Genomic DNA, 16,581 nt, shown 5'->3' on the forward strand with positions numbered 1-16,581 from the left:
CGATCTATAAAGGCCTTACCTGCAGAAAGCAGCAACTGTAGTTGCATATGCAAAGAGGGTATACCAAGGGCCTCGTCTTGTTCAGTTTCTATTTCAGAAAATGGGGTGATAGAATAAGATATAGGCTGAGTGGGTACACTTGGACATTTATAAGCAAACATTTTTTGACAGTATTTACATACATCTTTACTCATACCTGGCTAATAACATTGTATCATTGAATGTCTATATGTTGCTTATCCCCATGTATATATTCATCACATATGTTTACGGGCAATGTGTATCACCTTCTTCTTGTATTCTTTGATATTAGTACTGAACTGCTTGCTATACAGTGAAGCATCTTTCTTAAGACCTTAAAGTTTTCCTGGGTTCCTATTTCCTAATTTTTCAACTATTCATTGTCTTCAAAGTGCAATAACATAGACAATATCTCCTAATGTGTTTCAATTGATAGATTTCTTGTGTGATCTCTTATCTGTGGAGGTACAACAGCCTCTAAGTTAACATGGCTTTGTGGGTAACACAGGTAGCACATATAATATTCATTGTGCTTGGGGCCTTTGGCAAGCTTCACAAGGTGATTAAAACCACAAGGCAATACAAACAAAACTCTTTTTATTGCACAACTCCTTCCATAGGAATTACAGTAAGTGCTTTCAAACCTCCAGGGACTTCTTCAGACTTTTTTCCATTTAATTTAAGAAGGTGCAGTTCTTTGTATTGGATGAGTAAGCTTAATTTCTACATGGAAGAGAGAGGGACAGGGTTGATTGAAGCTCTGTCTGATTCTAGAAACACAAGTACGTTCACATTGTGACCTTGGAGAGAGAGACAGAATAAGTCTACATTGTGCCTTAGATATAGTGCTGTTTTTATCCAATTAAAGTACAGTGCATTTTAGACCCACTTTACATAGTATGTTTAAATGGTGAATAAGTTAATCTTGTCACAGTACAAATCAGTTATCTTGATGGTAGGGATTTTTTTGTAGATTTTTGCTTTCTAAGAAACTTCCAGGAAGTATAATATTGATATTTAAACTCTATTAATATAATGTACATTGATTCCTAGGACATATTATGATGGATACTGAACACTTCAGTGGGATGTTGGAGAAGATGCCATTCACTGATTCAAGTGGTCTTCAGCTTCTTCTGCCTGTTTCTGTTGAACCTGCTGTAGTGGGACATCACTCTTATTTGGAACTTCCTCCAGTCTCTAATACTGATGATTTAATAGCCATGACCTTTCCACCCGATCAGCCATTGTATCCTGATTGTGTCTATGGTGACCCTTACAGTCAGGTATTACCCCTGCAGGTTGCATTTCCTGCTTATGGAAACTACAGCTATTACTGTGAACCAGCCTTCATTAGGAAAAGAAATGAAAGGGAGAGACAAAGAGTGAAATGTGTTAACGAAGGTTATGATAAATTGCGACACCACCTGCCAAAGGAATATGTTGAGAAAAGGCTCAGCAAAGTGGAAACACTCCGTGCTGCCATCAAGTATATTAAACATCTTCAGTCTGTACTGTGTAGTGATGTTGCTGATCAAAAAACTTGTAGACTGGATGATAATACTCTCTCTAAGGAATTCAAAGCACATTCCCAAGCAAAAGAACCTGCAACCAGAAAAAAAGAACTTTAAATTGTAGGCAAAGCCACTCAGCTGAGAAACCAAGCACCATGGAGTTAATTGCAATATTTCTAGATGTGACAGTAGTGTAATATGCAATTACATTATATTTATTTGGAGTAACATTTTCAGGGATAATACGGTTGTTGTTGTTCTTCTTTTGGCTTTTCCCGGTTAGGGGTCGGCACAGCGGAACTCCGATCTGCTAATGATTGGCAGTAGATTTTTACTGTGCCAAGGTGCCAGCCCGACACCCAACCTTCAACGAAGGCATGCCCATTCACGCATGACTTTCGAATGCCACTCGACCACGGGGAGGACATGCAGACTCCACACAGAAGACGCTCCAGCCGAGAATCGAATGAGAGAGCCTCTTGCTGTGAAGCAACAATGCTACCGCTGCACCACCGTGGCAAGAAATATGATTGCAAATATTAGCAGTTTTTGTTTTGCCAAGCATAAACACTTTGTCTATATCCCTATTTTGCTGATGCTGTATTCTTTTTCAGAATGGTTAATAATTGAACGTATTGTTTTTAAGATGAAAGTGTTTTATGGAAGTGCTATGAACTGCCTTAAGTTACATATAGTGAAGAAAAGTTCTTCAGCACTGCTGCTTCCATTTCTACATAGTCTAGACTTTTTCCACAAAGTTTCATTTTGTTAAAAATAAATGATTAGCATTTTGTGGGTGATTTATTTCCTAACTAAAACATACCTGTTGGATTTAGTCAATAACTGAAAAGAAGTTCAGTTCAGATAAGATCCTTTATGGTGAGGCACTTCCTGTTTACCTAACAAAATTAACTCTGTAAGAGGAACAAAAGAGCAAAACTTCAGTAGTGATGCCAAATGAAACTAAACTTTTTCTTTCTGGTTCAGTCTCTTCCTTCAATACCTCAGTTTTATTGCAAATTATATAGTTCAATGGGAGAACTACTGAAGTAACTGATTTCTTTTGTATTCCACTGAAACACACAGTATGCTACAAGTTACCAGGCAGATTTTTACAAATTTGCTAGGAAGCTCATCTTAAATGTGTTATTTGGTAAATCTTTTCATCAAATCTTCAGCAGATATGCCCACCATAAACGCAGTTTTTCTGACTTTTGTCGGCTGCAGAAAATTAATCATATTATAAAGTAAGAAAGCTCCTGGTTTTAATTTCTGCCTGCATAGACAAAAATAAATAAAGAAATATAGAATGAGGAGGCTGTTTTTATTAAGCCAAGTGGCAAGTGAGATTACATTGTTGTAATATGCAATCAAAATTAATGAGAATGTGTGTTGTAGATATTGTCTGATAAAATGCTGATCTTTAATCTGACTGCTTCATTTAAGGAATTGATTGACACAGTAACACATGAAAGTCATGTAAATAATTTGATTTCTGAAAAGTATCAACTTATTTCTACATGTTTTCTGCCTCTGTGCCTATCAACCATCAGGCCAGTGTCATGGCCACCCATTTTTTCCACACCACAGGTAGATCTTCAGTTCCCAGACATTTCCCTCCAGGACAGGCATTATCTAAGCCCATTTGTTCCTGGATTGGACAGGTGCAGTTTGTGACATGGCCTTTATTTAGGCAGCCATAAGGGGATTATTAAGTGAGCTCCAGTCCTTCCCCTTGTGGTGATATGTGCACCCGCATCACCTCTGTGTTTATCATGTGAACGCTGTTTCTCATGTATAGATAAGGGTACCATCATTGACTTGTAAAGCCAGAATGCATGTCCTTTGCAGAACTGGTATCCTGCTTCCTGTGCTTCAGGCCATCTGCTTTAGCAGTGTAGCTGCAGTGGGTAGGCTAGGAATCATCAAACCTGAGATGTTGAGAAGCCACTCATTTCACGTCTTTCCTTGCCCACTCTTCAGGGTTGTAGTTCTCATTGGATATCAACTCCAGTACATGCTTATAGGTTCATAGGTAGGTACTAGGCTATTGGCCTAGGGCCTATATAAGCCTAGCCAAAAAATGTACCCTGGCTTTCGCCACCCAAGAAAATTATTTTCCTGTGCTCCTGTTGAGCAGAGCCACAGAAGTGATCCCTGGGGTGAATTTCCCATTTTCCATCCAATCATCAAGATTTTTCTTGAAGAGTGCTAATGAGGAGCTCTGTTTGACATAGATAGGTAGTCTGTTCCAGAGTATGGGAAGTCTCTGGGACAGGAATCTATCCCTCCAGCATGTTCTGTTTATTGTGGTGGCAAGGTTTAGATCCCTAAAGTGTGTAGCTCAGAAGGATTGGGATTTCTTTAAGTGGAGCATGTCCAACAGCTCTGGGTTTGACAAAGCTTTGTATGTTAGGCAGAGATCGCCCCTGAGTAGGCGATATGCGATGGAGTAAAGCTGTAGTTTTTTGAGACAGTCTGCGTAGGGCATCTGTTTGAGGCCAGTAATCCTCTTTGTGAGGTATTTCTGTGGTCTTTCCAGTTGTTGTAGATGTCTTGTGAGGTACATACTAAAAGGGGCGTTGTACTCTATAATGGGTCTAATGAGTGATGAGTAGAGGGGAACAATGACCTGTTTTTTTCTGGATGAGAATCCTTTTGAGATGAGACGAGCCATGTAGAAGGATTTCCTGACCACTGTGGCGATGTGATTATCAAAAGAGAGACTACCTTCCACCTGTGTCCCAAGGTCTCTTATCACATTTTCAGCATTAAGTAGACTACCAGTGATGTGGTAGTTCATGGGTACAGAGTTTTTACCAAAGGGGATGACAATACACTTTTTGGCATTGAGCTTCAGGCCATGGCTTTGACACCAGGTATCTGTCTCAGTGAGGCCCTTTTGTAGTTTGTCCACATCATTAGGAGTTTCGATTATGGCTCCTAGTTTGCAGTCATCTGCAAACTTTGTTAGCCAAAGGCCTTCTGTGTTAGCCTGCACTTCAGAGAAGTAGATACCAAACAGGAGAGGACCCAGGACTGAACCATGTGGTACTCCACTTGTCACTGGTCTGAAGTCAGATTTGGAATCCGCTACTTTCACAGTGTGGGTTCTGTCCATGAGCCAGTTGGCAACCCATCTTGTGACATTGGGATTTATATCTAGTTTAGTGAGCTTATCTATAATTCCAGAGTGGGGGATGGTGTAGAAAGTCTTGGCAAGATCTAGATAAGCTGTGTGAACCATTTTACCCTCATCTATGGCTTTGGTGACTGCTTCAAAAAAGTCAATCAGGTTTAGGAGACATGATCTGCCTTTTATAAATCCAAACTGGGTAGGGTCCAGAGTTTGGATATTACCAATGTCTTTGTTTACGAGTTCCATGATGATATGTTCCATGGCCTTGCAGACCAGGCTCGTCAGGCTAATGGGGCAGTAATTGCTCTCAGTTTTACTATACTAAAATAAATTAAGATCTGTTTTTCAGCCATCTGTTGTGTTTGAGAAGTGGGAATGCCTGCTTTGAAATGGCATAATAGATCTTGTTTTTGAATCACTATATCATATGCAGTTTTTATCCTGCTGCAAGTTAGCTCCAGACTACTGCATTTGTATGCAGCATTATTGCAGGAAGATAGTTGTAGCACTACCTGTCAGAGGTTACATACTGCTTTAGTACTGCAATGGACTATGAATTTCTCCCCCTAACCCACTGAGCAGTCTTGCAAGAAATAAGATTGTGCAGTACATTGTGTGTATCTTTCAACATTTCATACTCAAATCACAAAATATTAGGAATTTTGTTATTTGTCACCTAGTCCAAAATCAAATGGCATATGGAGGATAATGCACCTCAACTTCAAAATAACAAACAAGATTGGGCCACATCTTTAGAATCAACTTCTTAAAATGTAATTCCTCTTTTGGGTAAAACAAGCATGAATTTGCCCTATGGAGGTTATAAATGTCAAATTTAGCTGCAGACACTTTATCTGACCATGAAACAGATTGGTCCAGCCTACTGTCTATAATACTTTGAAATGTTTGTCTGTAATAGCGACAGTCTGTTTTTTTGTAATAAAGAAAATGTTAAAGGCTTTTTAAATTTTAACATTTCTGAATTCCTTATCAATACTGTCAAAGATGCCAACAAAAATGAATCAGCAAGATATCTTAATGTGTTGGACAATGGTATGCTATTAAAGTTTGTGTTATATTAAACATTTGCAGTTAAACATCTGGAGACAGAAAAAATTATGTTAAACTGGGGGTAGCAAATGGGAATTACTATTAAATGTATTTCTTGATCAGTATGTCAGCTGCCATTATTGTAGATTGTAATTAAAATCATTTATTAGCTATAGTATATTAGCTAAGATTTAGTGCAACTCATACAAATGAATCTAATTTAAGTGTGCAATATCCATTGTAATAATGTGGTATTAAATACTGTTCCTTTTTTATTTAAAACTCCTCTGTTTGTTTTAAGTTTCTGTTTTTCTATAACTGTAAAAATGAAAATAGACTAGAAATGGTCACAGAGAACAGTTTACAAAAATTACTCACTGTATGTTGAAAATAACATTTCAATGTTTATTCTTTTGTTTTTGATGACTTAAGTATTTAGTTTTATTTTCTCTTGATGTTACTATTTTCTCTTGCTGTTACTCTACATCATTCCTGGAGTACATCTACCATTAATTCTTTTCTTATTGGGGTGAGGGGGATACCATATAAGAAAATGTACGTGAAACAATGGTAATTAAATGACAACACAGATTTTTTTCTGGAGACATGGGGCCTGTTTCCAAAATACTTGCTCTCAGTGTATGTGACCACTTCCTCTGAGAGCAGGCTGAGAGCAGATCTTTTGGAGTCTGGTCCCTGGCCTGACGCAGAAGAAAGTTATTAGCACTAAGAGCAACTCTTTCAGAATCTGGCCCATGGTTTTCAAACATTTCTGGAATAGCTTAGGCTATTGTTTTGGAGCTTAAATTTGTAATTTGTTGTTATACATCGTTGAGACCTTATGGGTAAACTGATATATTCTGTATTTAATTGTGAGAAGATTGTATGGGAAATTTAATAATTCAAGATTTAGAATATCATAATTTTTGTTTTAAATGTAAACCATGTATATTTTAACTAGAAACACTTAAAATTATTTGAACACAAACTATTCAACATATGACTTTCTTACTAAAGATAAACTGCCACTTTACAATTTTGAATGTGTTACAGTAATGCATTCAACAAAAACCCCAAATCACACATTCTGCTTTCCTAAAAATTGTAAAAGTATTCACAAAAGATATAAAAATCACTGAGTGGCCCACAGGACAACACAGTAATATTAAGCTCTTTATTTTTTTTCAGGTGAGACATCATCAGAATAACTTGATATATAGAAAAAATGTCTTACAGAGATGTATCATGTATACTTAAATTACATGTTAAAATCACAACCAGTCCATGTGTACTATAATCTGTTAACTACACATATAATATTACAGCATTAAAATAAATAAAAGATGTGAAATACATAAATAAATACATACACTATTGGGGTGCTACTCCTATAATGATATGCTTGTTTCTGTGTGGCTTTTAATTTAAGTATGCTCTTTATGCTTAGTTGATCCGTAACACTTGAGGCTTCTGTGGCATACAGCCGTATCTACCACTGTAACTTTCTACCTGCTAACAGGTATTCAATATATGTTCCAATGAGATTTTGTATGCCTTCCAATAGAAAAAAAAAATCTAATTTTCCTGAACTTACTATACAATATAGAGGGGTTACACAGGAAATCCGAACTTTATTTTAATTTGATTGGTTATAGATGTTAATCTTCTGTGACAACTTGTAATATGCCTTGTCCATGTAAAATACCTCACAATTCTAACAGAGAGCACAGTAAACTACAAATTTTGAACAGAAGTCAAAGTGAACAGGAGGACCAGATTTCCATTATAAATGTATTAAATTTACATAAGGGTTTGCATAAATATACCTGCATTGCTTACAGAACATGCAGTAGTATAATCCTGCTGGTTTCTGAGTTTGCAGCATGTTTGTTTACTAAGAAGGCTTCCTCGCAGAAATCAGTTTCAGATTGGAAATTTTTTGTATGCAAAATGTGGATTACCACCTATAATTTTAAAGAGCGTGTAGTGCCCATTTAGAATTCTACAGTTATTATTGATCATATGGTTATTATCATAATTATCTAAACTGTATTCTATGCAAAAACAGTTCTGGAAATCACCTTTCTAGCTGTTGACTCTACTTCTCATGTCATTATCAGATGGCAGTGTGGGTTTGTAAACCAAACTGCATTTGACAATCACCTCTGAAAAATTGGATCTATCTTACTATTGTCACACTTGTTGTGACTTTCGGCTTTTCCCTGTTAGGGGTTGCTACAGCGGAACTCCGGTCCGCTAATGATTGGCAGTAGATTTTTATGTGCCGAGTTGCCAGCCCTGACGCACAACCTTCAACGAAGGTACGCCCATTCACGCATGTCTCCAGACAGAAGACGCTTTAGCTGAGAATCGAACGGGACAACGTCTTACTGTGAGGCGACAGCGCTACTGCAGAACCACCACCGCATTATTTTAAAATTCCACATTGCACCATTAGCATTTTGTTTTCTAATATTACTTTAGATCATTGTGTTTTGCAAAACGAGGATGACAGCTGCCAGCATGCAAACAAGTGTTGCTAAATGACAGTTTCTGAAAAGCAGTAGATTGTATAGCCTCATTACCTGTGTCTAAATAAAGAGTTATATCCAATAAAATAGGACTACATTACCAACCCATTATAAAAGAGTAGGAATTCTTCCAATGCCATTTCTGTTTCTGACCAGATAAGTGATATACTGTATAAAATTAACATAAAGGAAAAAAAATCTTATGCAAATACAAAAAAATCATAAATGTGTTGTGATCCCCATTTATTTGGGACTAAATTAAAAAAAATGATGAGGCTATAGCTGTACTCATAACCTTTTTTTCTGCTGATAGCAACAGGCTGATAAAATGAATTAGTTGCCTATTGAAACTATATCTAGGAAGTCAAATAATGCAGCTCTGCTGATGGAAGCTTAGAAATTCATCTCATTTACACATATACATACCATCTCCATACCTAGTGTGTATGGAATCACATTATAAAGGTCTTAACACCCATTGTTAATATCAAGGTCCCTTTGGGAAAATCACCCTTTTTAACAGCTCAAGAAAATGCCATAAATCTTTTAAATATGACCTTGAGGTTTGTACTGCCTTAATCAAAACTCTGCATACAAACACTACAAGAGGTTCAATTTTGAAGCCTGTGACTGTGATAATAAATATGAATGGGGATTTATCCCTGATTTATGTAATTTGGGTATCCCAAAACACTGCTCTTTTTGGATGGGTAACATACAGGGACTCATATATATTTAATGTGCTACAGTTGTTGTATAATGACTAACAATTATTTGTTAATTAATTTGTTTGCCCTGTTAACACCAAATAAAAGCACTTGCTTATAACTACTGCAGTCTTAATACAATTATTCCATTTTCTGCATTATACTTGAAAGTGCCACAAGAGTTATTCCCCTACCCTTGTGTGCCTTCTTAATTGTTAGTTTGGTGTTGTTGTTTAATGCAGACCTTTATGACTAGTATTTCCTCTGTAAATGTTTCTCAGTGTATGACCTAATTACAGTGTTACAAGCAGCGTCAGATGGAGTCAACATTTGATCATGGGCAGGATTAGAAGTACATGTTTGTTTTAGCCAGTCTGACACTCAACAAGGGAAGTTCACTGTTATTTATGCAAATTTAATTTGTGATGAATATTTTCAGTTGTCAAATCTAGCTCTTCTTAATGGAATGAAACAGAAATATTTTTAATTCATTTTATTCAGAAGGATTTAGTATGAATGAACTTAATTGTGTACCTCAAAACTTGTCTTACTTTTTGCAAAAGCTGAACATCCATTCGTTTGTGTTTTCTGCTTCAACCTCTCTGATTCTACTGAAACTGCCTAATTTGTTCTTGTATTTTATAAATCCCAGTTTGGCAAATCATGATGTTTGATTTATGCTGTTCTTCATTGTGGCTACACTCTGTGACCTTCCGAGAGCAAATGGGGAATTAATTCCTGATCTAAAAAGTTCAGCTTCCCCTGTTAGTTGACTAGTTGGATTATCTGTCCAGTGAATTAATGAATTCACTATTCTGAATGGCTGATTTTTTTTCAATTTGTTTAAAGGAAAAACAGACCCATTTTTACATTAATTTAAACCTCTAATATTTTTTTCTGTGAGAATGCATCTGAATATAATTTGTCCAACCTTAAAAAAATGCCATTATAGCTGGAATGCTGTGCTGAATTGTCTTGTGACTAATGATTGATTAATTTAATTTATCTAGTTCTGCTGTTAATTCATTGGTAGCGTGCTCATTATGGTATATCAAAATATCTTTTAAATCATAGCCTGATTTGCTGAAAGTTTGAACTAATTGTTTGTCTTTTCGGCTTTTCCCGGTTAGGGGTCGCCACAGTGGAACTCCGGTCCGCTAATGATTAGCAGTAGATTTTTATGGTGCTGAATTGCTAGCCCAATGCCCAACCTTCAGCGAAGGCACGCCCATTCACACATGTCTTTCGGAAGCCCCTCGACCGTGGAGAGGACATGCAGACTCCACACAGAAGGCACTCCAGCCAAGAATCAAACAGGAGAACCTCTTGCTATGAGGCAATAATGCTACCAATTAATTCACTGTATAAAACAGACTCTTTGGTTAGGTGATTATGAAATTAGGAGTACAGAGTATTATACTGGCTTTCAAAGCCAGGGAGAGATAGCAGGCAAAAACAAAACAACCCACTGTAGAACTACTGGCTTTAAAATCTATTAGATACTTCATTCTGCCACACTTTTTGTTTTAAAGTGTGGGAGAGTAAAACATCTACAGCTTTTAAAGGCTGTTTTACCTGGTGCCACTGTTCTTTGCTGACTGACACTGTCTGCTCTTAGGCTCCAGAGTGAAACACCATCTTATCAGTGTTTAGGTGTACTTAATAAGCTTTTGTTAGGCACCTCTAAGTACTGTTAAGATCAAGTCTTATGCTAGGGGTGTCTTTATCAAGTTATTTTTTTCCTGATTTTAGAGTGTAATCATGTTTCTCCATGTACTGCCTTATTGTTATTATTACCTTCCATTTCAAGGTTTATTCTGGGAACTTTTTTGGACTGTCTCAATGTCTCTTTTGATTGTTTCACCCACTGGGTTAATTGCTGAGTTTGTCTTTTGCACTACATAGTACAGGTCTTGGAAGTGGAACTATAGAGGTTAGACTACTCAATGGATTAATTAATTTGCCACCACTGTATGTATTTTCTTCAAAAGGACCAGTGTTAGCAATCAACTTTGCATTCATATTCTGAAAGAATAAACAGAGGCTCATTAAGGAAAGATCCCAGTGTGATTTGTTTTGAAGCAGCAAACAATTCCTGAGAATCCGTAAATAGGAATAGAGTAAAAATTTGACAATGTCCCAAACCACATATTGCACTTTCCTGAAAACATTACAAATATTTAACAAATAATATATAATTTGTTAACAGGTAAGTACATTGGTGCGAGGATCATTTTCAAGCACAACCTGAGCCATGAGACACCATATAGGAAGAACAATGAAAGCTATAAAGTTTATAAGAATTAATGGCACATATTTTGTAATACAACATGCAATACAACTGAAGATCAATCGAAGTAATACAGTTTTCAATAATTATATACATTGATTTTGCTGTATTATATATGTTAGCATGAAATAGCAATATAAATATGAGACAGTTGGAAAGATAACTGGAAGAGTAAGTTTTAAGTGAGAGTCAAATGCTATGCTATGTACATATGTAGAAATATGATTATATAGCTTTATATAGCTATATGACATGCACTTCAATCAGTTAGAAAAGGTTCAGAAATCGTTTACATCCACAATCTGTGAGTTATGCAACAAGTCTTGTGACATGAAATATTTGACATAAAGACGTGTAGTCTGCCTATAAACAATTTATAAGGGGCAGTCTTAGAGCAGTATTTACTGCAATTAAATATTCAGCTAAGCTTGTAATAGTTCACTTGGAATAATGCAGTCAACTTAGTGAACTACATACAATAGAGTCAGCTTAGCATTACACCCTGATAATGTGGAAGTTGTTGCAAAGACTAAAGGATAGATGAAGGAAAGTGTGTGAGAATTGGGAGACAAATTAATAGAAAAACAACAAATCACCACTGGTTTTACCACTTTTGTTTAATACAAGAAGTCTTATTCTGTTAATGACAAAAACACTGGTGAGTCTGTCCAGCATTGGTTTGCTGTTTTTATTGGGTGTTTGTGGATTAATTTTGGGAAAATTAAGGGGGGATGGATTAAGGTCAAGAAAACAGAAGAGAAAATGTTTTGAGGAGATTATTAAAAACAGGGAACCTGTTTCACAGATCAGTATAAAAGTGTATTAAGTGTGAGGTATGGACAACAAAAAGTAAGAATATGGCAGTGAGATGAGATTTTGGAAATGGATAGTAATACATGTATTATATGGAAAGCATTTAATGTGTCATCTAAGGAAAAAGTTTGCATAAGTAATACATTCATACTAGGAAAACTAAGTTATATAGGGGGGGTGTATGCTTTTCTAGGAAGTAGAGAGAAATAACTGATATAGATAGTATTTGGGGCTATACAGGGTTCAAGACAAAAGCCAATTAAGAAGGGAGTTTTAAAAGCCAATTTAGAAGGGAGTTTTGTATTGTAATAAAAAAATGACTTATTAGAATTAATCATTACAGTGTATTTTTAATCTTTAAATTTGTATTGGATACTGATAAAGATGGATCAAGAAAAGAAACTTATATTGGGAAAAATATATAGAATAAATATGAAGAAAAATATTAATTTTTTTAATTAAGAAAAAAAAGAAATAGAATTAAGCAAAAAAAAAAAATGATGAATTTTCGTACAAATAAAATGAAAATATGACACTTTAAAATGGGGTGGATTGGATGAGAAGGAGAAATGGTTTGAACAAATGATGGAGAATTGTTGTTATGTTAGGCCAGTGAGAATTTAGAAGAAGAAAGAAAAGAAAAAAACTTATATCAAAGGCAGGGGAGGTTTGATAAAGTGGAAGAAACACGTGACTTTTTGTAAAGATTAATGTTGGTAATGTTTCTAGTGAAGGGGCAAATAAGGTATAGAGCAGGCTCAAAGATCCTGTAAAATATGCAATGCAGATGTAACGGTAGAACATGACTTAAAAGTGTGTGTGAGGAAATAAAAATGTTTTGGAAAAAGTTTCAAGAAGAATATAAATAGACATGTTTTCAGAAAGTAGATATCGATATGTTATTACATGGAAAATATAAAAATTCTATAAAGGCATCAAAGAGATAAAATGGACCATATTTTGATGGGGGCAATATAAACACATGGCAATGTAGATGTGAGGAGTTACTGTATATCAAATGATGGAACTGTAGTATAATATTAAGGATAATTAGGCTGTGGATAAAGGAATAGGGGGAAGAGATTTTACAAACGAAAAAATATTTAGAATGTGTTATTGAAAATATAAGGAAGAGCATATTAATGTAAGCTGAAAATGTAAATATTATAAACTATATGATATGTATATTAAAATATTATGTGATAGAAATAATTAAAGTTCCCACAGGCTTCCTAAGTGACATGGGATCTTTTACATCGAGCTGAGCTATCACCAACTCCAATACATAGGACCTTGGTTTTAACAAATTATCTGAAAGATGGCACACTCAGAAGTGCAGCACTCCCTTATATTGCACTGCAATATTAGTAATGGAAAAAAGAATCCACATACCTTCTGTAAGAATGGAATCCACAGTCTTCTGATTTTTTAGAATCAAAGGCAAGCATGCTACCTGTTGGTCTACTGACGCTTCAGTTTATTTCTCCTTTAACTAGTAAAATCGTATGTCTTTACTATATTGACCTAAAGTCCTTTTTAATTTTGATTGGTGTTATTAATCCTCCTATGATTGTGCCAAAGCCTTATTCTTTTTCTTTTGCTTTATGACTATAAAGTTGGAAGTCATTAAAAGTTAAGGTTCACAAATCCATGATCCAAGTTTCTTGCAGGCATAATATATCAAACTGTTGCATAAAGAGCACACATGAAATATCATTTTACTCAATAAACTGAAAACACTCTGCATCAAAAATCTCAGCCTTTTGTCTTTTCTTTAGTGCATAGTCTCTTGATCGTTCATGTAATTTTTTTCATTTCCATCTTATTTCAATGCATAATAATATCCATGCCTTTCTTTATCAAGGTTCCTCAAATTGTTTCCTATTTCTCTTCCTACAGCATCCTGATACCACATCAGTCTAGATGGATTTCCCTCCTCTCTACACATATTTCTTTTTGTTTTAACACTAGTACTTTTTCAAAAAAGGATTTTTAGTAACATCTTTAATTTCTAAGCTGTATCTTTAAATGCCCTAGGTATGATGTGTAGGGCAATCAAAGTAGCTTTCTCTTAATGTTATATATACTCTGTTTCAATATATGTTTATAATATTTGTTTATTCCTCATTAGCAACTCTTGTTTTCAGTTGAAATATTTTATACTGAGATCTGAAAGACTGTATCTATAATAGCTCTGTCTTGTTATTATTGAAGCTAGTCCTTACAGCATTTCTTATATTCTTATATTCTTCATTACTGGTTGCTTATCCTTATGCTTTGTCATCTCTAGTCAGTTTCCTCGGATTAAAGAAGTCAACTTGCCATGAATATAGTTCAACAGAGTATTTATTATTATTATTTATATACCTGGCCAGGTTAACTGAATTCAAGGTTATTTCCCACTGTAATGCCCTACCTGACATTTCTTTTATCTAGTCTATATCTAAAGTTAGTCTATGATGATAAATTCACATTTAAATGAAAAAATAACTGATTTGTTTCAATGCAGTATTCTTCTAGCAATTTGTTTAAATGAATAAAATCTTGGGAAATTTGGTGTTTCCTTTTATTTACTACTGATTGCTGCTTGGCTTTTAACATTATTTCTGTGATGCATTGGCTAAATCTAGCTGAAGAAGTCTTTGTCTTCTTTATCTAGGGATGGTATGCAACCTATATTAACATCTCTCTCTCTCTCTTACAATGATCACAACCCCTTTCCATGAACTTCCTTCAATTTTTGATTTGCTGTTATCTTCAATCTCCTCTCAGAAGGTTTAAAACTCTTATCAATTTCCCTGTCATTTCTTCTTCCACTTACCAGACTTAGTCAAAGTTCATTTATTCCCTTCTATTTCATACCATGCATTTTGTCCTTTTCACTGTCTCTTCTCCCTTCAATAAATTCTACTACTATATATTTTATTTATTTTTTTTAAAACAGTCAGATAATTGCTAGTATATTTTATAAACTCTGTAGATAGAATTCTAGTCTATCACGTCTTCTTCCTCAAACTCCCTACAAGACTCTCTACCTATTTTGAACTCACTAATCTTCCTTCCCATATTAACATTCTTGTCTTGGAAATTTCTATCATTATTCATTGGTGATTATGTAGACTGCCAACTCTCACTGGTGCAATTCAATGTAAACTCCCAAGTATTTTTCCATGTACATCTATGCTTCATTAGTTTTAGGGGATCAACTAACAGCTATAAGGACATTTATTCTCTAAGTGTATGTAAGCTAATGTCTTTTATCATCTCCTACATAATCTTAGATGTCTGCAAACTACCTCTTATGCTTCAGATCAATAAATACCACAATAGTTTCACTCTCAAAAATGTCAGTATTTACATTATTCTCATTACTGAGACATTTCCAGCCTACATGTTTGATACGGTTACTTTCTCCAGATTCCTTGCAGTTTATTATATGTTCCTTTTCTTCATGTGAGTGGTAAATGCAGAGATTTAACTGCTGCTGAATACTATGAATCTACAAGTGAAGAATCATTATCTTCCCTATTTTCTTCCAAAGTTTCTGTATTGTTGTTAAGAACGGAAAATATATTCAGCTGGGATACCTTGCGTAGTTTGTAGTGGCATTTTGATTGACTCTTTATCTGGAGGATATGGCATTTAGCGTTTACACACATTCCATTGAATCATGATTTGTGTGAATGTGTTCCATTAAATGGGCTTACACCCATAACCCTAGATGAAGTGTAAGTTAGTCTAGCACTTTCACATGGAGGAGGCTTTGCTCTCTGTAAAATCGTACCTAATATATCCTTTTTGAGGTCTCACAACTTTGGGGCAAGTTTGAAACATTGAACTAATTTGACAACGCTGGGATGCATGACCATGATTTGCTTAAAAACAACTTGATTGCGTAAAGGAAAGCTTACATGCATTAATATTTTCTAAGAATAGTATGTGACAAGACCTGAAAGGTAGGCATCTCTATCCAAAACAAAATAAGTCAGGACTCTTCTCGGTACATTGTAGTACATGGAGCACAATTAGCTATATAAATTCCATCTTAGTAATCCATCTATACGAATAGACAAACAGTCAGGCTTAAATGTTGTAGTAGCATAAATCCACTTCTGAAGAAATGTCATGTTATTATAAAGTTATATTAAATGTATAATGGTTGTTTTTTAGGAAAGTTTCCTTCCCCTTCCTTTTAATAGATATGATTGGCTGATACAACTCATATGACTGCTAGTTAAACATTGACATTCAGTTTGCACCTTGATACCTGATGAAGCATTGTTTGACATGAAGGTATGAATATTTATACATATTGTATTGGCTTGCTGATGCATTCCAGAGCTCTTGAAGCAGGATTACTTTTCTGGATTTACAAATTTGTCTTGGAGCTCAGATTTACAAAAAAACAAGTAATCTTCGTGGTATCCCCGAAGTCTCAAAACAACCCACTAAAGTGTACTGGGTCTAAAAACAAAAGAAACTTCTCTGTGTGGAAGATTTTCATTCCATATATTTC

At 35.2% G+C, this 16,581-nt stretch overlaps 1 protein-coding gene across 1 annotated transcript; it reads left to right on the top strand.

The window, feature by feature from the left end:
• The first annotated feature begins 1,078 nt into the window (after positions 1–1,078).
• ASCL3 (achaete-scute family bHLH transcription factor 3) lies at positions 1,079–1,859 on the top strand. The gene has a single exon (XM_044067989.1). The coding sequence runs from the start codon at positions 1,083–1,085 to the stop codon at positions 1,650–1,652; it is 570 nt and encodes a 189-aa protein (XP_043923924.1). The 5' UTR covers positions 1,079–1,082; the 3' UTR covers positions 1,653–1,859.
• Positions 1,860–16,581: the final 14,722 nt, after the last annotated feature.

The sequence above is a fragment of the Protopterus annectens genome, chromosome 3.part1, assembly GCF_019279795.1.
Source record: "Protopterus annectens isolate FY-2018-M chromosome 3.part1, PAN1.0, whole genome shotgun sequence".
Lineage (NCBI taxonomy): Eukaryota > Metazoa > Chordata > Ceratodontiformes > Protopteridae > Protopterus > Protopterus annectens.